The 22,831-nt window shown below is 43.1% G+C and overlaps 1 protein-coding gene across 2 annotated transcripts; it reads right to left on the reverse strand.

The window, feature by feature from the left end:
- Positions 1-10,938: 10,938 nt before the first annotated feature.
- PLOD3 (procollagen-lysine,2-oxoglutarate 5-dioxygenase 3) lies at positions 10,939-21,605 on the reverse strand. 2 transcript variants are annotated; one of them, XM_020966668.2, is made up of 19 exons: positions 21,132-21,605; positions 20,648-20,739; positions 19,715-19,851; positions 18,427-18,590; positions 18,038-18,150; positions 17,735-17,798; positions 17,403-17,500; positions 16,815-16,916; positions 16,298-16,423; positions 15,839-15,960; positions 15,298-15,402; positions 15,016-15,141; positions 14,216-14,357; positions 14,011-14,124; positions 13,736-13,804; positions 13,277-13,381; positions 12,815-12,961; positions 11,800-11,925; positions 10,939-11,403 (listed from the first exon to the last, which is right to left on the reverse strand). In XM_020966668.2, the coding sequence occupies exons 1-19, from the start codon at positions 21,316-21,318 to the stop codon at positions 11,248-11,250; spliced, it is 2,295 nt and encodes a 764-aa protein (XP_020822327.1). In that variant the 5' UTR covers positions 21,319-21,605; the 3' UTR covers positions 10,939-11,247. The 2 variants fall into 2 exon arrangements, with proteins under 2 accessions (XP_020822327.1, XP_020822326.1); XM_020966667.2 differs by having other exon boundaries at positions 16,298-16,426.
- Between the last annotated feature and the right edge of the window lie 1,226 nt (positions 21,606-22,831).

The following is a 22,831-nucleotide window of genomic DNA, read 5'->3' on the forward strand; positions in this document are numbered from 1 at the left end:
CACACCTGCTGTTTCTGTGGGAAATATGAGAAATGGGTCTGGGGACAATGGCTAGCTAGAGAAGTGGCTAGCATTCCATCACATGGACACCGGCTGTTCTAGTGGGGCAGTGAAGCATACAATGAGGAAGTTAGGATATTGAGTAGGGAGGGCAGTGATTAGGTAGGGACAATGGGCCTGCTGTTCAGTGAGACCTATGATTGAGTCTGGGGTGGTGTGGTTAAGTCAGGACATGTCTGCTGTTCAATGAGTCCCATAAGGAAGTTAGAATTTGGGGGGTGAGGGTAGCTTTATTAGGATTCCATCAGTAGGAGATCTAGAGTCTCCTCTAGTTTCCTCTTTCACTGGACATCAGCCCATCAAACTGAGGGAGCAGAGTTGGAAGGAGAGAGGCCTGGGATCACCTAGTAGAAGTGGGAAGTTGCAGATAGGCCAGGTCTGGACCTGGGACTGGAAAGGATGGAGCTAGAGAGGGAACTTAAAAGTGGGGAAGTGGAGAGTTTCACTGACCAATGGGGTGGGTGCCAGAAAGGCAAGAAGCCTAGACAGCTCAAGCACAAGGTCAGGTGCAAGCCAATCAGCCTCTGAAGTATGTCTCAGACCTTCCACTACCACTTCACACCAGCTGAACACTGAAGATTCATTCGGGGCGGGCTCCAGTTGCTCCTAAAGGTCTTCTGCACCTCCCTCCCCTCATTCCTGAAACCAAGGGCTGAAAGCTGGATATCCAGCTCCTGCCTCAGACCCTTCCTTCACCTGTGTCCTAACATTAATTTGATAAATTTCTTCTGACTCTGCATCTGAAGAGTCAGGGCTTTGCCTCCAGTGTCTCTGTGAGACTGACCACCATGAGAACAGCTATGTAGCCAACCCCTGCCCAGGACAGCAGATGGATAGGACTAGCCTTATGAGAGGAGAACAGACCTGGAAGAGAGAGGGGAAAGGGTAGAGGGGACAAGGAGCTGAAATATTTTGGTTGCTGGTGTCCTGTATGAGCCAGTGTGGCTGCAAGCCTGGAAAGAGATGAGAGAAGATGATAGCTTCAGTGAGAAGTCGCCAAAGGAGTTAGCAGCCAGAAGAACCCTAGGGAAGTGGAAGCCAAACAGATGTGAGAAATAACTCATTCAGATTCAGGAGGGATGAAGTTAAAAGCCCAGTTTATTATGCAGTGGCAACCGCAATGTCCTATGGACTAGGACACACTGTACCAAAGCAGGAGTTCACTATTTATCTCTAATCCTGGCCACAAAGTCCCTCCTGTTTCCTCATTGGCTGAGTACAACTTTCTGGTACGCCTATTGCACATCTACTCCTTGACACACCATTCCTCCTTCTTCACACATCCCGTGTTCAGAAAATGGTGTCTTAGCCCCTTCTGGAGGTGGAGAAGCTAATATTTATAAGCCTATTAAGCATGGGTACTCTAAGCAAAGCTCAACCTTTGTCCTAGTTACTAACTTCTATCAGCAAAACAAGATAAGACCAGCTTTATCCTATTTTACCTAGTTACTTTTAGCAGTTGTTTCAATTTTATGGAATTGTTTGTTCTGATTAACTAACTTCTATCAGCAAAACAAGAGACCTACTGTATTTTGTTTTACTGAGTTACTTTTCTTGGTGTTTGCTCCAAATTTATGGGAAAAAAACATTTTTGTTATATTTCTCACGGATAGATAGTTATGGGAAGGATCTGGCTTCACTATATTCATAAATTAAGGGAGAGAGAAAGGGAGATTGGGGTGGCAGGGAGGATGTATGTAGTAGGGTGAGTGGGGTGAATTGTCTGCCCTGAAATTTGCCCATCTGGCCGAAGTATTTCTTAGTCCTTCTTTCCTAGCTCACTTTCCTCTGCTGATAAAGCAGGTGTGCGGCTGGTAGAATTGCTGACATTCACAGATATGGGGAAATAGTCTCAGAAAAATCTCAAGACAACCCAGTTGCAGACCTAAGCTGAGTGTCTGTCCCCAGCCCATGTGTATCCTTGGCATTGTAAAGCCAGACAATGTACAGGATAGTGAGGAATCAAACTCCTTCCCAGTTTCAGCTGCTAGAAGAAACACAATCAGACAAACCTGAGCTGAAATTTGGGGGCTGGAGGAAAGATGCAACATTCCAGTCCCAGGGATCTATCTTCTCTTGTTTTCCTGAGAAGCAGACGCACTCTGATCCCTCCCACAGCTTCAGGAACACTGAAAACTCAGGAACCCTCAAAGCCAGTCACGTAACCAAATAAGCCCCCACCACTCACGGTCTGAGATATATCGAAAATGTTTGTTCCCATAAATTTGGAGCAAACAGCAAGAAAAGTAACTAAGTAAAACAGGATAAAAATCTTATCTTGTTTTGCTAATAGAATTTAGTTAAGTAGAACAAAAGAATCCATAAAATTGAAACAACTGCTAAAAGTAAGGAAGTAAAATGGAATTAAGCTGGTCTTAATCTTGTTTTGCTGTTAAAAGTTAGTAAGTAGGACAAAGGTTAAGCTTTGCTTAGTGCCCATGCTTAATAGGCTTATAAATATTAGCTTCTCCACCTTCAGTAGGGACTAAGACACCATTTTCTGAACATGGGATGTATGAAGAAGGAGGAGAGATATGTCAAGGAGTAATGTGTAACAGGCGTACCAGAAAGTTGTACACTCTAGAGTACTCAGCCAATGAGGAAACAGCCAGGATTAGAGATAAATAGTGAACTCCTGGTTTCGTACAATATGTCCTAGTCATTAGGACACCCGCTGTGTAATAAACTGGGCTTTTAACTTCATCCCTCCTGAGTCTGAGTTATTTCTCACACGGTCTTACTTGGGGTCATGGAAGAAACCAGGGACTAGAGAAGTACACTTTCCAGTCTTGTTATACCTCACACTCTGCCCTGCTTTGTAATCCACTGACACTGGCCTCCTTGTTAGTGCCTTCCTTCTGTTGATTTTTTCCTGTTTATTCTGTATATGGCTTGTTTGTACTTAGCTGTTGGTATGTTGTCCATTCTATTGGATTGTTAGCTCCTTGTGAGCAGGGACTAACTTTTTACCTTTCTTTGTATTCCCATTGCTTAGCACAGTATCTCGCATGTAATGACAAACTTTAATAAATGTTTATTGAATGACTGACAATAGAGTCCTGGGGTGTTTTTCAGAAGGGAGTGAGATGGAAATAGACATTTGTCAATCTACAAATTGAGGTCTTATGCTAGGCAATAATGCCCCTGTGTTTGATGTTAGATTCTAACAAGTTTATTTCTTCTACCAAAAAATAAAAACAAAAAAAGGAAAACTTTTCCCCCTGTTCCTTAGTCCTGACTACTCTATTTTTTTTAATAAATAAGTTTTTATTGATATTTTCTGTTTCTTATACCATTATAGTATCCCTCTCTCTTTCTCACTCCCAGAGAGCCATATTATATAACAAATAGTTGGGGGGTTGTTTAGAGAGGAAAAAAAGTCAGAGAAGCCCAAAAACATATGCAAAGTGTAACACCTATGGACCTCCCACTTTCACAAAGGTGTAGGTTAGGGGTATCTTCTCATATCTCTTCATTCAAGTCCTGTTTGATTTTTATAATTTTGTTACATTTACTTTTGACTTTGGGGGGTGTCATTCCTTCCATTTACATTGCTGTAATTGTTTGTGTATATTGTTTTTGTGGCCCTGCTTACTTCATTCTACATCTGTTCATATAGATCTTTTCATGCTTCGCTACATTCATCAAATATATAATTTCTTACAACATAGTAGTTTGCTTAGTCATACCCCAGTTGATGAGCATCTACTTTGTTTCCAATTTTTAGCTATCATAAAAAATGCTGCTTTAAATATTTTGGAGCCTATGGGGACTTTTTTTTTTCTTATCAATGACTTCCTTGGAGTATAAATTTAGTAATGGTGTCTCTGGTTCAAAGGATATGGACATTTAAGCCACTTTGTTAGCATAATCCCAACTTGCTTTCCAAAATGCTTGTACCTGGCACATACACAAAAACTGACCATATACTAGGGCATAAAAACCTCACAATCCAATGCACAAAGGCAGAGATATTAAATGCATCCTTTTCAGATCATAATGCAATAAAAATTATGTGTATTAAAGGGCCAAGGAAAAATGAACTAAAAAATAATTGGAAACTAAATAATCTAATCCTAAAAAATGAATGGGTCATACAACAAATCATAGAAACAATCAATAACTTCATTCAAGAGAATGACAATAATGAGACAACATACCAAAACTTATGGGATACAGTGAAAGCACTTAGGGGAAGTTTTACATCTTTAAACCCTTACATGAATAAAATAGAGAAAGAAGAGGTCAATGAATTGGGCATACAACTAAAAAACCTAGAAAAACTAGAAAAAGAACAAATTTTAAATCCTCAATTAAACACCAAATTGTAAATACTGAAAACCAAAAGAGAAATTAATGAAATTGAAAAAACTATTGAATTTGTAAATAAAACTGAGAGCTGGTTTTATAAAAAAAAAAACACCACAATAAAATAGATAAACATTTGGTTAATTTAATTAAAAAAAAAAAAGAAAGAAGAAAACCAAATTACCAGTATCAAAAATGAAAAGAGTGAATCCACCACCATGGAAGAAAAAATTAAAACAATAATTAGGAACTATTTTGTCCAAATGTATGCCAATAAATTTGACAATCTTAGTGAAATAGATGAATATTTACAAAATTGTAAATTGCCCAGATTAATAGAAGAGGAAGTAAAATACTTAAATAACCCCATCTCAGAAAAAGAAATTGAACAAGCCATTGATGAACTTCCTAGCAAAAAATTTCCAGGGCCAGATGGATTTACAAGCAAATTCTATCAAACATTTAAAGAACAATTAATTCCAATACAATATAGACTATTTGGGAAAATAGCCAAAGGAGTCTTACCAAATTCTTTCTAAGATACAAGTATGGTGCTGATACCTAACCCGGGAAGAGTCAAAACAGAGAATGAAAATTGTAGACCAATTTCCCTAATGAATTTAGATGCAGTAATTTTAAGTAAAATATTAGCAAATAGATTATAGCAAATTATCACAAGAATAATACACTATAACCAGAAATACACTATAATAATACACTATAACAGGAATGCAGGACTGGTTCAGTATTAGGAAAACTATCAGCATAATTGATCATATTGTAATACAGGACATTATTTTACTGTCTTAGAAACAGGCCCCTTAAACCATGCAAAACAGAAATTGTTGCTCCCTCCTGCCCCAGGTCTCTCTGCCTGAAAAATCTAGATAATGGTGGAATATACTACTGCACAGCTTAGCACAGCACATACCTCCCACGCAAGTGGACAGAAAAGCTTGCAACATAATTGCTTTAGATAATCATAGTATATGCTAGAGACCAGGCCACCTGCTCTGGTTTGTATGATCTCTGACCTGTAATGATGGGGTGCTCAGGTGCTTGTGCTTGTACTTGTGCCCCAATTTCTCCCTAGTCTCAGAAACACTGTCTCTGACAACCACTCCCCAGCCCAAGGACACTGCCTAGCAGTTATTCATGCATGGGCCTTAGCATGACCCTTATCTCTCCCCTGGTACAGCTACACAGAGCTTCTCAGGCCCCAGCCCTCAGATCATGTCTCTGGAAGCCTCCTAATTCCTTAGTAAGCTCCTGTCTTGTAAGAAGTCTTTCCCTTGTTGCAGAACATTCTCCCATCAAGACAGAGGGAGAGGGGTGCCTTGCCCAGCCCAAGGAGTTTTGTTCTTGGCCAGCCCAAGGACTCTTCCTCCTGCCAGACTCCAAAGATCCATACTTCTGTCATCTCCCTCCTTGTCCAGTATACTCCCTGTACTTTCACATCCAGAGCCCCCAAAGACACCTGCACCTTTGGATTACCTCATCCGTGCTCCTGGCATTTCTTTCCCACGCTGTTTTCCATATAAACCCTAGCTCAACCCCTGATCGGGGCTGCTTAATTTGGGTGTGCATACCCCTTGCAGCCGCGCGCTAATAAGTCCACATTTTAAATTGCGTCTGGGTCTCCCTCGCTGATTTCTCGGTACAACAATATCAGCAACAAAACTAACAAAAACCACATGATCATCTTAATAGATGCAGAAAAAGCTTTTGAAAAAATACAACACCCATTCCTATTAAAAACACTAGAGAGCATAAGAATAAATGGAGCATTCCTTAAAATAATAAGTAGCATCTACCTAAAACCTTCAGCAAGCACCATATGTAATGAGGATAAGCTAGAAGCATTTCCAGTAAGATTAGGGTTGAAACAAGGATGTCCATCATCATCACATTGTTCAGTATTCTACTGGAAACATTAGCTTTAGCAATAAGAGCAGAAAAAGAAAATTGAAGGTATTAGAATAGGCAAAGAAGAAACAAAGCTATCACTCTTTGCAGAACATATGATGATATACTTAGAGAATCCTAGAGAATCAAGTAAAAAAACTACCTGAAAAAGTAAACACTTTTGCAAAGTTACAGGCTATAAAATAAACCCACATAAATCATTGGCATTTCTATATATTACCAACAAAGTCCAACAGCAAGAGATAGAAAGAAAAATTTCATTTAAAGTTACTGTAGACATTATAAAATATTTAGGAGTCTACCTCCCGAAACAAACCCAGGAACTATATGAACACAATTACAAAACACTTTCCACACAAATAAAGTCAGATCTAAATAACTGGAAAAACATCAGTTGCTCATGGGTAGGCGAGCTAATATAATAAAAATGACAATTCTACCTAAGCTAATTTACTTATTCAGTGCCATACCAATCAAACTACCAAAAAATTATTTTATAGAGTTAGAAAAAATAATAACAAGATTCATTTGGAATAACAAAAGGTCCAGAATATCAAGGAAGTAATGAAAAGAAATGCAGGGGAAGGTGGCCTAGCTTCCAGATCTTAAATTGTATTATAAAGCAGCAATCATCAAAACTGCTTGGTACTGGCTAAGAAATAGGTGGTGGATCAGTGGAATAGGTTATATGCAAGACACAGTAGTCAATGACTATAGTAATTTATTTGATAAACCCAAAGACCCCAGCTTCTGGGATAAGAACACTCTTTGAGAAAAACTGCTGGGAAAACTGGAAAAGAGTATGGCAGAAACTAGGCATAGACCCAAATCTCACACCATATACCAAAATAAAGTCAAAATGGGTTCATGATTTAGATACAAAGGCCAATACTGTAAGCAAACTGGGAAAGCAAGGAATAGTTTACCTATCAGATTTATGGTGAACAGAAGAATTCATGACCAAACAGGAGATAGAGAACATTATGAAAGCAAAATGGATAATTTTGATTACATTAAATTGAAAAGTTTTTGCAAACAAAGCCAATGCAACTAAGATTAGAAGGAAGTAGAAAATTGGGAAAGAATTTTTGTAACCAGTATCTCTGACAGAAGCCTCATTTCTAAAATATGCAGAGAATTAAGTCAAATTTATAAGACTACAAGACATTCCCTACTTGATAAATGGTCAAAGGATATGAACAGGCAGTTCTCAGATGAAGAAATTAAGGCCATTTATAGTCATATGAAAACTGCTCTAAATCACTATTGATTAGAGAAGTGCAAACCAAAACAACTCTGAGGTACTACCTCATACATATCAGATTGGACAACATGACAAAACAAGAAAATGATAAATGTTGGAGAAGATGTGGGAAAATTGAAACACTAACGCATTGTTGGTGGAATTGTGAAATGATCCAACCATTTTGGAAAGCAATTTGGAACTATGCCCAAGGGGCTATAAAAATGTGCATACCCTTTGACCCAGCAATAGCACTTCTAGGGCTGTATCCCAAAGAGATCATACAAATGGGAAAAGGACCCACATGTACAAAAATATTTATAGCAGCTCTTTCTGTGGTGGCAAAGAATTGGGAATTGAGGGAATGCCCATCATTTGGGAAATGGCTGAACAAGTTGTGGTATGTGAATGTAGTGGAATACTATTGTGCTATAAGCAATGATGAGTAGGCAGACTTCAGAAAAACCTGGAAAGACTTGTATGAACTGATGTTGAGTGAAGTGAGCAGAACCAGGAGAATGTTGTACACAGTAACAGCCATGTTGTACAATGACTGACTTTGATAGACTTAGCTCTTCTCAGCAATACAAAGATCTAAGACAGCTCCAAAAGACTCATGATGGAAAATGCTATCCACACTCAGAGAAAGAACTACGGAGTTTGAATGCAGATGGAAGCATACTAGTTGCTCTCTCTTTTTTTTTTGTTTCTTCTTTCTCTAGGTTCTTTCCATTCATTCTAATTCTTCTTTACAACATGACAAATGTGAAAATATGTATAATAAGAATGTATATATAGAGCCTATAGTAGATTGCACACTGTCTTGTGGAGGGGGGAGGGAAGGGAGATGGAGAAAATTTAAAGTTCAAAAGTTTATGGAAGTGAATGTGGAGAACTAAAAATAAATTAATTTTTTAAAAAAAGAATACGTCTTACCCATAGCTGTAAGAGGTGTATGATTTGTTCTTCTAATTTTTTTTTGTCTTTTATATTACAATATTAAAGTTGCATATCCATTTAGAATTGTGGAGTGTAGTTTAAATGTTAGTCTAAGCCTAATTTCTGCCAAACTGCTTTCCGATTTTCCCAGCAGATGTTATCAGATCAGAAGTGTTTTCCCTAGGTAATTTATGTTTTCCACTTTATCAAACACTGGTTATTAAGTTCCATTGTTTCTGAATCTCCTTGGCTAGCTATTCCATTGATTTATCTCTCTATTTAACCAATACAAGATGGTTTTGGTAACTGTTGCTTTATAATATAGTTTGAGGTATAGAAGTGCTAATCTCTCTTTATCCTTACTTCTTTTTACTTCTCTTGATATTCTAGATCTTTAGTTTTTCCAGATGAATTTTGTCATTATTTTGTCAAGTTCTGTAAAGTATCTTTTTGATTGTTTAATTAGTATAGCATTAAAAATATAAGTTAATTTTGGTAGCATTGGCATTTTTATTATATTGGCATGGTTTTGGTCTATACCCTAAATGACTAGTCATGAGCACTGAGAAGAAAGAAGCTGGCAGCAGACACAGAAGGCCTTCAGGGGCAACCAGAGCCCATCCCTGAGTAGATCCTCACTGTTCAGCTGATATGAAGTGGTAGTAGAAGGAAAGTGGAGAGCTTCACTGATCAGTGGGATAGGTGCCTGGAAAGGCAGGAAGCCAAGCCAATCAGCCTTTGAAGTACATCTCAGACCTTCCACTACCACTCTAGGGAATTTATGCTTTATTCAGTAAGCAAGGAGGATTCTTGAGCAGAGCTGTGATTAGAGCAGCACCCTATAAATATTACTTTGGCAGGACTGTGAAGAATGGAATAGAGTGGAGACCAGGAAATCATTTACAATAATTACTGCAGTGGATACAGCACCAGCCCTGGAGTTAGGAGGACCTGAGTTCAAATCTTATCTCAGACCAGACGCTTGATACTTACTAGCTGTGTGACCCTGGGCAAGTCACTTAACCCCAACTGCCTTGCCAAAAAAAAAAATAATTCAAAAAAAATTATTATTGCCATAGCAATAATCCCATCAGATGATACTGCAGGCCTGCATTAGTGTGGTGTGAGTAGAAAATAAAGGACAAAATGGAAACACTGCCAAGACCAACAAGGACTTCTTCAAGTGAACTGATGTGACAAGTAAGGAACTGGCAGGAATGAGAGATGGTTCCAAGTTTTGTGACTTACTGTTTGAATGATTAGTGATGTCATTGACAGTGTTAGGGAAGTCTCAGGGGAGACTTCAGGATCATATGAGCAATAAGATGGAAGACTAGACATTTTCTCTGATCCCCATGACCTCTTAAATCTCTCCAAAATATAAATTATGTATCAAAGATAAAGCATAATATGTGTCAAAGATAAAGCTGTCTCCATGGTTTAAGACCCCCAGAATCCAAAAGAAGGTTAAAAAAACAAAACAAAACCCTATGAACTGAAGCTCATTGACCCTGATCTCACTCAGTACCTGTCTCCCAGGTCCCGTGTGACTATCAGTGAGGCTACACTAGCAGACCCAGGGACATGACCTAGGTTCACATCAAAACACACCCCTGTACCCTGGTTGTCCCTACTTCTTTTCAGTGCCATGGAGACTCTGACTCCAAGCTGCTGAAGTTTGCTCAGGCCTTGATAGCCAGCATGGCGACAGTCCTTCAGGAGCAAAAGACTGCTGGGGGTGCAACCCAAAGGCACCAGTGCTGCAAAGCTCTGAATTGCTGGTGCTGGGCCAGAGATATAAAGAACAGGGAGAGTGGGACAGTTCATCAGGTCAGAACACCACAGGTGTGGGGGGACTGTGCAGCACTCCGTAAAGCCTGAGGGAAAGAGCAGTGCATCCAGCTGAGGCCAGTTTTGACCACTTTAAAGTCATTTAGGGTATAGACCAAAACCATGAATTACCCAGTGTGGGAGGAGGTTAAGATGTTTTGAGATTCAGCCCCCAAAGGAAACCACAATCAGAAGAAGAGAGAGTCAGAAAGTGAATAGTAGGAAAAATAGTCTCTTTCCAAACCTGCTTCATGCCTTCTCTCTCTCTCTCTCTCCTCTGTCCATTTCCCTTTGGTGAATATCAGTCTTTCTCTATACTCAGTGACATGTGAGGAGAGTGGGAAGTCAATAAGGGATAGAAACCAAAGTATCATGGGATTTAAAGCTAGAAGGAACTTTAGAAATCAACTATCCAACCCCCTCATTTTGCCGATAAGGAACCTGAAACTCAGAGAATTTAAGTAATATGTCCAGGCTTGCACGGTAAGTAGAAGAGTCAGGATCTGAATATAAGTCCATGTACTCCAATTCAATGCTCTTTCCACTACCCCAGATGAAGACAGAGGTACAAGATTGGGATATTCTTCCCAGGATGGGTGTATGGTTATAGAACATACACATGGACACAAAAGTTACAAATCCTCCTTTATTCAATAACTTATCACACAGGGAATCTCTCCCAAACACACCACCACTCTACCATTTGTGGCTGATGGTAGGGGGAGGAAGGACAGGAGTTCCAAGGGCTACCTGAGAGGGCCATGTCAAGGCAAGGTAGACAGACACACACTGAATTGACAGACAGGTGCACAATAAATACACATCATGGAGCAGAACTCAGAGAAATTCTTCTGTCCCTTCCCCCTAGCAATGAGGAAGGGGGCTGGACCTAGGGCCCAAGAAGGCACAGTGGTGATAGGAAAAAGAAAAGTAGTTAACTGTCAGGGATCCACAAAAGACACCATGATGTATCGTGTGCCCTTTGTAGTGGGCAGTCCTTCATGATAGTGGGTGAGGCGCCCAGGGTGCAAGAGCCCCCAGCCTTTCCTTGGAGATGAGACAATGCAGTCATATCGCAGGAATCGGCAGCCTCCTCCCTAAAAAAGAAGAAAACCCAGACAGACGTGATATCATGGCAGATAAAGTCAGATCCCCAAGGGCTAAAGCTGGGATAGGGGTGGAGACTTAGATTAAAAAGAGACTGAGGATGAAGTTATAAGAGAGATCTAAAAAAAGAGAAAATAAGGGAGTGTGTGTTTGCCAAAGAAAGAGAAATGGGAAACAAAAGGAGAGGTAAATATGTATATAAGATGAGAAAGAGGAGCTCTGGGGATTTTTTTTTTAAAGACATCTTGTGTTTTTCAGTCCTGGGGCCAAGGGGTTGTGGAGATCTCAAGGGTATCTCAGAAGGTAGCAAGAAGAGGGTCATTTCAATTGGTTCCCAGAAGGGAGAAGGGATATCACATGGGGAAGGAAAGGGTAACCCTGCTCACCTCATAGTCAAGACCCTTGCTATTGAGTGCAATGTTGAGGGTGAAAGTAGAAGAATCATGATGGGGTCGCAAGGAGGGCTGCTCATCTGGCCGGTACCTGACCACAAAATTCATCACCGCTCGAGTCTGGGGAAAGAAAGAAGAAGGTCATGGCCTGGGGTCTGGGATGATCCCATAGAACAGGAGGATCACTAAGATGGACTTGGGAAGGACAAGGGAAAGAAAGTCTTAGGGTCCTCAACTAGCACCTCTACCTTTCCTTTGAGCTCTACAGCTACAATCTCTGGTCAGGGAACTGAAGTGAGAGAGTGCCTCAAGGAGGCATCAGGCAGGCCACAAAGAGGCACTATTCTTGCCAGTGCTCAATGGACCTGAAGTTTGTATCCTGAGGCTTACACTAAAATAGTGGAATGTAGACCATTTCTGCTTGTCAGGCAGCTCCACTCCTCTCTCTCTAATCCACCTCTCAGGCTGTGTAAGGCATCATTTTGTGGCAGTTCTTCCCTTTCTTGGGACTTTTGATGTGCAATATAGTCAGACCTCATCTGTACTTACAAATTAGGTATGGATCTGGTGGGGCAGATACAGTAGACAAAGCCCTGGACCTATTATCAGAAGAACTGGGAGTCCTGGCTCTGCCACTTACCATTTATGTGATCTTAGACAAGCCACCTCTCTGAGCCTCAGTTTCTTTATACATAAAATGGGGCTAATACCTGTCCCACCTACCTCAGGACTGTTGTGAGTACCAAATGAGATCATGGATATATGAGTTATCTGTAATTGCTAAGTACTATATGAATATGAGCAATTATTTGTTTTCTTAATACCCTCCCCAACCCCTGAAGAAGGACCTAAAATCAGAAATTATAGTCCCAAAGTGAAAGACTCAGAACCTCACAGAGATCATACAGGAAAAGGGAGGGTTGATATTGAGATCTGATGGGGGAAATTAGGTTGGGGGTGGGGGAGGCTGTGAAGAGAAGTAGTTCCCTGTCCCCTTGCATCATCCAACCTTTGTGTGGTACCCTGGGAATAGGTTTTCTGTCATAGGTCCCACATAGGTTCTCAGGAATTGCAGCCATTCATCCTCATAACCCAGCTGCTTCATATGAATGTCTACAGTAGGCACATTCTCATATCCTCCTGCCAGCCTAGAGTCCTAAAGGGGAGAGTTTGGGCACAAAGAGATTGAGCCAAGTCTATCTCTCCTAGGAATACCTTAAGCCCTAATTGCCACCATTGCCACCCCCTTCCCTGATACTGACCCCACATCACCCAGCCCCTGCCTAGAGTCCTATGTCCCCCTTCATCTCCTGGGTTTATGTCTCTTTTATCCCCTTCTCTTACCCTTCACTCATTCCCAAATCATCTCTTCTTTTCCCTAGGATTCTTTCATCCTCTCCACCCCTCCTTTCCAGAATACTCAGTATCCTCATCTCCTGACTTTCTCCCTCTCCACATTACCCCATCCTACCTCATGCTTTCCCCCAGACCACTGGCCAAAGTTCTCCATCTCTTCTACTAGTTCATCACACATCTGCTCTGACAACAGTGGAAACCAGTAGACATCCGGACATGGCTAAAGAGGCAGGGTTGAGGGAGGGAGAGAAAAGAAGCACAGAGCTCTAGAATCCAGAGGAAAAGGATCTGGGCTGAGTGACTCATTTTTGATCTGGTAGAGTTGGAGGGGTAACAAAAGAAGGGCTAAGGGTCAGAGCTGGAGGGGTGTGGGTGGGGAGTTGATAAGGTAGAGAGGAAGAGGCAGTGATGAGGACTAGGAGAATAAAATGACAAGGATCAGGGGATGAGTCAGAGTAAGATGTATGTGTGTGTTGGGCTCAGAGGCAGTGGTTGGGATGCTCCCTAGGGTATGGTGTTTTGGGTAGGAAATCTATGTTTGGGTGCTTGGGGATATTCCCTTAGAGGGGCTTACCTGTTCCACCACACCATGCCCATCAAGTGCCCAACTGTAGTTCTCATGGATGTATTGCTCTTGCCAGTCCTACAAGTAGACCACGGAGGAGATACCACTGATTACCTCCCCCCTCCCCAGTCCCAATAGGCTACCACTCTAATGTCAGACACCTCACTTTCCTCTGGGCAAGGGCAGGGGGTTATTCCCCTGAAAGATGGGATTTAGGGAGGCAGCCTGAAAGGCAACTATTCAGGCATCAAGAACTGGGGACAAAGGAGTGGACCCTTCCTCACCAGAGGGTTGTCAAAGATCTGCCAGAGGTCAGGGTACAGGTGGTCTGTTCTGTACCGGGCCGTGGACAAAAGTCTCCCAAACTCTTCCTGGTTACTGAGATGGAGGAAGATACCCTAGGGAAGAAAAAAGGTGTGATGAAAAGAATTGGGGAATGGTCCTCCCAGTCTCCACTTGCCTCAGGGACCCAGAGATCAAATTTCCTACCTTATCACGGACAGTCTTGCAGAAAGCCATGTCAGGATCACTCTCACTCTGTGAGAACACTTCCCTCTGGGGCAGCTCATTGCGAAGTGTCTTCCCCTTAATCAAATAGGCCTGGGATATATATGGTACATTCCATACACCCCTGTGTATGTGTTGAAGAGAGCAAGGTTAGCCTAATAATAAAGCTTACGTAGTGTTTTGTAGTTACAAAGTATCTGACATATTTTATTTGATAACTCATTTCCGTACTACTTGGTAGTTTACTTTCCTCACAGTCCTGTAGGGTAGGTAATACAAATATCTCCACTGAACAGAGGAGGAGACTGAGGCTTAAGGAAGCTAACCAATCAAGGTCCTACAGTAAGGGAAAAAGCTCAAATGGAAAGCAGGGCCGTTGATACCCCATGTACTGTAGTACTTCATATAGCAGCCCTGCTGCTACCTAAGTCAACAGAGAGTCCTCCACCCCTAAGGATGCACCTGTTTATTCATCTCAGGTCCCTTTGTATTCCTTAGCAGGGTTTGCTTTGGCCTGCTTCCTGCTTCCCTAAACCCTGCTCCTCTGAGCTATAAACCACAAGGGGTTCGATTGTCAAGGGGAAGGTGTCTGGGAGCCCAGGAAGCTATTGCAGTAGTTCAGGTAAGAGTAAGTCAATGAACATTTATTAAGCACTTACTACGTAGTCAATAGTGATAAGGGCCTGAACTAGAATAATGTCGTGTTAATATTGAGAAGGGGACAGGTGCGAGAGACGTAATGGAAGGTAAAGCAGGGATTCCTGCACAGGAAAAAGACTCACACTCGTTTCCTCTGCACCAGCTCCACATAATCCTCAGATCGAGCATAGTACTCCTCAGGACTCAGTGCCCCCCAGAAATTAGACCACAATTTCCCATGTCGGGACAACATGGGAGCTATCACCTTCCTGGGGGGAAAGGGAAAAGGGAGACTGAGGTGAGAACTGGGCTGAAGAAACCTGAGGGTGACCTGGGGTATCGTCTAGGGGTGGACATAAGGGGAGGCCTTCTTAAAGGATTCTCAAATCCTTTCAGAGATTTGGGGAGTGACCCAGCTGGGTGACCTGTTCTCCTCAATGAGGGTGCGCAGGGTCTGGGGGTTAGTGATGACAGCATCGGCATCCAAGCTAAAGTAGAATTCACACTCAGGATCCTGACGACAGCTGTCCCTGCAGACAAACAAATGGACTAGTGAGACCCTAGATGCAAGCCTCCCCTCCTACCTTCTTCTTACCCTGCTCCCCACTTTCAGCTCCCAGAGAAGAGGAGATAAATCAATTCAAGCTACAATAAGATGAATCAAAGGCAAAATTCTGGAAAGAATGCTTATGACGGGAAATGGATAATATAAAGAACAGCAAGGGTTTCACCTTCCCCAGACATCTCTAGGCATGACTCCATCTAAGCATGGGGATAGTTGGATTGGCTCAAATATAGGGACACAGGACGGCACAGGGCAGATGCATGGCAGATTGGACAGTATGGAGACATAAGGATGACTAGGTTAACCTGTAATTCCGGAGATGGCCAGGATATAGCAGTGGGATGATTAGGTAGATATTAATGTGGCCCAACTGTCCCTTTCCCCACTCCAAATTTACTCACATGGCCATGTCCCGGGCCTGGGCTGGAGTCAGAGCCTCCTCTGGTCCAACAAGCTTCACAGCAGAGAAGTGGTCCTGGAGCTCAGGCCAAGCAGCTGCAATGTGGGGCTCATGATGGACCTCCTAGGGTTGAGGAGAAGAAGAGAAAAACAAAAAGATTGGGTAATAAGGGGCAAGCGAGATCGAGGAGATCAGATGAAGTTCAAGACTGGGGTGGTGGTGAGGAAAGGGCAAGGGAAGAAATTAGAAAAAATCAGGAAGTCAGGGCCACTAAAGGAGACAAGACTTAAATTAGGGCTTCATTTGAAATTGACAAGCATTATTGGGGCTCGGAAATACAAATATAAAAGGAAAACACTCCCTGTCCTCAAGAAGCTTACATTCTACTAGGGTTAAGTGGGTTATCTCAGGAGGTGGTAGGTAAGAAGCAGCTTGGGAAAGTGGGCTGGGTTTATCTCACATTATTATGCAGGAAGAGTGTAATCTGCTCAGGTGGATAGTCAATAAATAGCAACCTCTGCAGGAACCGAGGCAGGAATGGAGTTGGCTGTTCCACAAATACAGACAGAAGTACTTTGGGGAAAGGCTGCTGTAGATGGAGCGCAAGGAAGACTGTCACTTAGGAGCCTGTCCCTCCCAACCCCTCCACAAACAGACACTATTTCCCTGAAGATACCCAGGCATATTTACAAACCCGAAGTCCCAGGGTGGGGAGAAGTTACCTAAGGGGTAGAGACCAAAACCCCATACTCTCTAGCAATAGCCCCCTAACAAACAAAGCCTGCAGAAATGGGCTGTGGAAAACCCAGACACTCTTTCTCCACCCTATCCTCCCCAGGAGCTCCCTCTGACCCAGCTAACACCTAGCACAATGCTTTGAACACTGTTAATGTTTGTTACATTAGGTTGAATACTGCCTAACTCCTCCATACCATTCCATTCTCCCCTTCCCTTTCTCATCCTCACAACCTCCTCACCTGCTGCTCCTCTAGGTCTATCCGGTCACGGTCACAGAACCCACAGCCTCCCTCTGGGGTCCAGCCATTAGGGATGTAGTTTCCCAAGTAATTCAGCTGGAGCTATTGGAGGAGAAAAGCAAGCAAAAGTCTGAGTCCAGGAAGCTAAGGGGGTCACGAATTTCACAGAAGTGGGCACAAAGAGGTGGGGAAAGACATTAGCAAAGGGAATTAAAGAGACATTGCAGTCTCCTCATCTGTCCCATCTGCTCTATAGAAGCAAGGTGGCACAGTGGATAGAGCCCTGGACTTAAAGTCTGGAAGATTTAAATTTGAATTCTGGCTCACATTTTAACCTCTGAAACCTCAGTTTCTTCATCTATAAAATGGGGATAATAATACCACCAATCTCACAGGGTTATTGTAAGGATCAACCGAGAAAACATATCCAGAGTTTTGCAAACCTTAAAGCTCTACATAAATGCTAGCTATGGTTTATTATTATTATTATTATCACGAGAAGGGTCACTATGCTGGCATCCAAGTTACAGAGGTACTATAGGGTTCCTTAGGGATGTTAACAGGTCCTTGGGATGGGGAGAAAGCTACCTTGGTGGGTCCATTGCCATGAATCACGACAGGGAGTGTATCATAGGCCACATTCCGAATACGAACCTGATTCCGGTCAAACTTTAATACCACCTCATCTAGGGGAAAGAAGGAAGCCAAGCTTTATACCTCCCATCTCCACGGTCCATAGTACTACCGACATGAATAAATTTTTTGTACCCCAAAAGGCAGATTCTTCAGGGGAAGGACCTCAATGTCAACACAATTACAGGAAGTACTCCTCTTAATTCTGGGATTTTCCCAATATCAGGCAACCCAATTGCCCATGAGAACCTCCTCAACCTTAGTTGCTTGCCCTTCATCTTCCTGACCTATGGCTCCATTGAGATTCTGAAAGATTCGAGATTTGTGATCCAAAGCCAGGCCAAGCTTTTCCTAGAGGGGTCAAAATAGGGAATGTTAATTGAAGGAATTCCCCCTTCCTCCAAACTTCTTTCTTCCCATATTTCTTTCATACCCTCCCCAACACTTCTTTCCGTCTTCCCAGCTTCCCAGATTTTTCTCCAGCTACATTACTTTCCCTCTCCCTCCACCAGTGAGTTCTAACCCCCCCAAAAGATAAGGTACCCCCTTTTCTAGGTGTTTCAGATTTCTTCCCAATCCCCTCTTCTCACTCTGAGTTTGGAGTCCAGATAGAGCCGAGTGTAGAACAACTGGTCATCATCATCATCCTTGTATTTCCACTGACGAACAATATGATGGATAGTGGGGGCAAAGCCAATGAACCCTGTCCAAGTGGAGCAAACTTTGGAACCCAGGTGTCCAACCCCTGATAGACCAGGCATATAACTCCTTCCCCCTAGTTCTCTGTGCCAAGTCTTATCTCTAGAATTCCTAGGGGCCCAGAAGCTTGCCTTCCCTATTCTACAAGTTCCTGTCTGATACCAGGTGTCCAGCCCAACCCTACCCCATCCCATATTGTCTGTCCTTCATTCCAACCCTGAGATTGACCCAGCCCCATCACCAAAGTGGCCCAGCTCCCCAGCTCCCCCTGGACACTTACCTCCAGAATTGAGGAAACGCTTTCCATTTCCTACAGCGGGGTACCTCTCTGCTAGCCCCCACTCTGGCCAGCAGAAACTCTCAGCTGAAAAGAGCAGGCGGCTGCCACTCTGAAGAAATTTCCACAGCAACTCTTTGGGGCTCCCAGCTAGAAGTACATCATAGCTAGGCGAAGGAGGAGGAGAGCATCTTCTTAGAACCACAGCTTTTATCTCCCTAGTTGCCACTTCTGCACATAGATTTGGTGCAACAGAAAGACTGTTGGATTTGAAGTCAGAGAACTGTCCCTGTGGCTTTCTTGCCCCAAGACATCCCTCTGCACCCAAGAGTCCCCTTCTCCCAATGATGAGTTCTTCTTGGAACCTCTACTTTGAGGAAGTGCCCTGTGAACCATACCTTCTCACCTGGGAAGTTCCCTCATCTCCTATGGCATTCTTGCCCTGGAACATTCCTCTGCCCCTGTGGCCTCCTTCTCCAACTGGAGAGTTCCCTCAGAATCTCCATTTTTGAGAAAGGCCCCAAGCCAGTCATCCTTCATGCCTCTCCTGGTTTGCTTCTGATTTTCTGTACTTTGCCACGATACTTTCCTCCCTCCTCGCTCAGCTCCCTCTTATGTGTTATCTTCCCCAGTTAGAGATGTAAGCTTCTTGAGAGCAAGAATTTTCTTACTTTTTGCTTGTAGTTGTGTATCAACTACTTAGCACGGTGGGTGCATTTACAAATAATAAATGCTTGTTGACATGTATAACCTGTATCTAGTTACTTGACTTCTCAACCAGGGTGGGTGGGAAGGGAGGAAGGGAGAAAATTTGGAATCCAAAGTTTTAAAACCAAATGTTAAAAATTGTTTTCACATGCAACTGGGAAATAAGATATTCAGGCAATGGGGTGTAGAAATCTATCCTGCCCTACGGGAAAATAGATTAGGGGAAGGAGTATTCAGAATGCATGCTGTTTTAGGGTGGGAGGAGGGATGAGATGGGGAGAAATTTGGAACTCAAAATCTTATGGAAGTGAATGTTGAAAACTAAAAATAAATAAATACATTAATAAATGTTTGTTGACTTGACAAGAATTTAAATCTTGCTTCTGCCATTTATCGTGACCCCTTTGGGTCTCACTTTACACATCTGAAAAATAAATGATAAGGCTGGATGACCCCTAACATCTCCCCCCAGCTCTAAATCTATGATCTCATAATCTTAAGCCTTTGCTCATTCTGGGTCTCTCCCAATGAACTTTCCCTTTCCCCACTCCCAACTCTTATCAGTCATTTCCAACCCTTCTACCTGTCCACAAACATGATGACCATGTCCTTTCTTTCAGCATATTTCTCCATCTCCTTCTTCAGCCATCGAACCTTCTGACCCCCTCCAACTGTTCGAGCCACATCTCCTCCTCTCCATTCTTCTCCTAGGCCCAGTGTCTGTAGGAGGGAGAGAGAATGCCAGGAAGAAGAGATGTCTTTTTTTTTTTTGCCAGTCAATAAGCATTCATTAAGCACCTACTGTGTGTCTGATATTGTGCTAAGTGCTGGGGATACAAAAAGCAGCAAAAGACAATCACTGCCCTCAAGGAGCTCACAATTTAACATAGGAGACAATTAGCAACTAGGATAAACAAAGTATATACAAGATAAATAGGAAATAATTAACAGAGGGAAGGTACTAGAATCCATTTCAAGATTTCTAAAAAGCAATTAGAGATGCAAGATGTTAACAGAGATGTTAGGGCAAACTAACTATCAACATAGAGATAAATGACAGTTAAATCCAGGAGGGCTGATGGGATTACCAAGTGAAGCAGTAGAGTGGGAGAAGAGAAGAGGGCCTAGGACACAGCCCTGTGGGACATCACTTGGCCATATTCTAATGAGGAAACAAGACAGACCCATTCTGAAAACATATTAAAGGGCCTCCATGAATTGCTCCAAGCCAAGGAAAAGGTCCAATGATCAAATACCTCCTTATCTAAAGATATTTACTCTAAGCTTTGTAGCGACTCCAAGCATGTATAGCAATTAGTTATGGTGAGCAGAAACAAGAATATTATATTTGAAGGTCATGTATATATTTACCCAAAACACCTTAATATAGAAGAAATGTCTTAACCAAACAAACCCTGCTCCCCTCAAGGACCCAGGCGTGCAATACACAGCTCTTCCTACTTCCCTTCCCCAGCACACATTCCCAACTTCCCCCACCCAGCTAGGGGTTTCTCACCTGAACAGTGTAATTGAAAAACTTTGCAGTCTGCAAGAATCTCAGATATCCTTCTGTCTCCTCTGTAGCAGCAGTGATTACCAGGAGTTTATCTGAAATGGTGACCAGTGAATAAGGACCGCCCCCCCCAAAACTCTAAGCCCTCCACCCCTGACTCAAGGCTCCTATTTTACACATGAGTAAGAATAAGAATGTCAGATGGGGGATGAGAGCTAATTAAGGGGAGAGAGAACCAGAGCAAAAAAAAAAAAAGAGGGCAATGTGTTTGTTGCCCCCTTTCTAGATGAAAAATAGAAGCCAGAGAAAATTGAGTGGGGACTTTGCTTTGCTTCTCAAACTTCCCACTCCTTTTCACCACCCTGGGGGCTCCAGATGGAGGACTTCAGGGACCATGGCCCACTTCCCCCTTAGACGCTATCCCAAACCCAGGAAACTTCTTCCAGCTCCCCAGCTACGGCCCCTTCCGCACTCCGCGGCCACTAACCGGGATTGACTCTCTCGCCACCGCCGAGGCTGGCGGCACCGTCCGCTACAGAGGCGGGCGCCGAGGCCAAGGCGCCTGGGGGTCCCAGCAGCTGCAACGGTAGCGGCAGCAGCAGCAGCAGCAGAGGTGACAGTCCCCACTGAAGCCCGAGCCTGAGCCGGAGGCGAAGCGAACCTGGGGAGCTCATGTCTGGGCGTGGACAGTGATACTGACCAGGCCAGACACCGGCGGGCGCGCGCCGGCCCGGGCTGCACAGGAGTCGGCTCTAGAGATCCCAGCTGGAGAAAGGGAGCACTGGAAAAGGGAAAGGATTGGGGCTAGCTTCGGGGAGGGATGAGGTGGTGTTCTGGAAGACCTGGGGGGGGGGAGACGTAACCCGAGGCGACGGAAACCGAAATCCAACTCTCAGACAAGGCGGGGATTGTGCTGGGGCTAGCAGACGCTTTACTGGGGGCACGTCTAGGGGAAGTGGGCAGGCAATATTAGGGAGAGTAGGGCGGGGAGGGGAGAAGGAAGAGGATTTGGGAGAATAGGAGGTGGGGAAAGGGAATTGGGAAGAAATTGGAGAGAAAAGGGGGCAAAGGGTTAGGGAAAGTGAAACTGGATTATTGGGGGGAATTGAGGAAAGAAATTGGGGGAGTAGGGGGGATGATAGACTTTAGACGGGCTGAGGAGTCAGGAGACCAGGGTTCTAGTCCGGACTGTGCCACTAATTAGCTGTATGACCTTGCAAGAGTTCCCTCCCCCTTTCTAGTTCGCAGTTTCTTCACCTTTAAAAAGACTAGATGATCTATCTTTGAGGACCCCTCCAGCCCTAATAAACCACGAGTCCTTCGGAGAAAGGAGGGTATAGGTAAAGGACTAGAAAAGGGCAGGTAAACTTGGAGTATGGAGAGATGCGATGAGAACACTTGGGACTGAGAAAAAGGAAAGGGCACGCGATTGGGAGGAGGAAGACAGGCTGAGGGTAAAGAGAAGGAGCACTGAAGTGTAGGATACAAAACTAGAAGCAATCATTTACTTTATTGACAAGAAAACAGGTGCAAAAAAGGTTAGATGAGTCGCCCAAAAACACACAAGGCACTTAAAAAGAGTAAGGATTAGAATCCAGGGCCCTATTTCCACTATCCTGGGCAGCTCTTAGGAATTTCCCATGGCCTCTCCCTTCTAATTTCTGAGAGGCAAATTACACAATGAAAATTATCATCACAATCTGGCTCCAGCCTATCTTGGCAAATTCTCATTACTCACACACACAACCTACCTGGCCCACTTGTTCCCCATAAATTATATTCTGTCTCTCATTTCTCATTTGCAAAAGTTGTTTCCCCATGCCTAGAATGCTCTCCTTACTCCCCTCCACTTCTTGGAATCCCTAGCTTCCTTCAAGGTTGAATTTAAGCGTCTTCTTCAAGAGGTCTTTCCTGATTCTCCCATGTGTTAATGTCCTTTCCTCCAATTGCTATGTATTTTTTTTTATTTTATTGATGTTTTGCTTTTACTTACAAATTGCCCCCATTCTGTAAGAAGTCTTTTGTAACAAAGTAAAACAATTAAATAAAACTATTAATAGTGACTTTATCTGAAAGTGCATGCAACATTCCACAAATGAAGCACCCCTTCTATATTTTTAATAATTAACAGAAATCTACTTTTTTATCCCAACACTCCACTCTATGGGGGAAAAAAAGAGAAAACAA

Source organism: Phascolarctos cinereus, unplaced genomic scaffold (genome assembly GCF_003287225.1).
Source record: "Phascolarctos cinereus isolate Bilbo 61053 unplaced genomic scaffold, phaCin_HiC Scaffold_5;HRSCAF=322, whole genome shotgun sequence".
Taxonomy (NCBI): Eukaryota; Metazoa; Chordata; class Mammalia; order Diprotodontia; family Phascolarctidae; genus Phascolarctos; species Phascolarctos cinereus.

Bases quoted from the DNA above. Each gene is read 5' to 3' on its own strand.
- PLOD3 (XM_020966667.2), bottom strand. From the start codon at position 21,318: ATGAGCTCCCCAGGTTCGCTTCGCCTCCGGCTCAGGCTCGGGCTTCAG. The intron at 15,142-15,297 runs GTCACCCAGCTG...CTTTCCCCCCAG, and splicing joins ACCCTCATTGAGGAGAACAG to GAAGGTGATAGCTCCCATGT. The intron at 14,125-14,215 runs GTAGGAAATTTG...TTTCTTCCCTAG, and splicing joins GCAAGACTGTCCGTGATAAG to GGTATCTTCCTCCATCTCAG.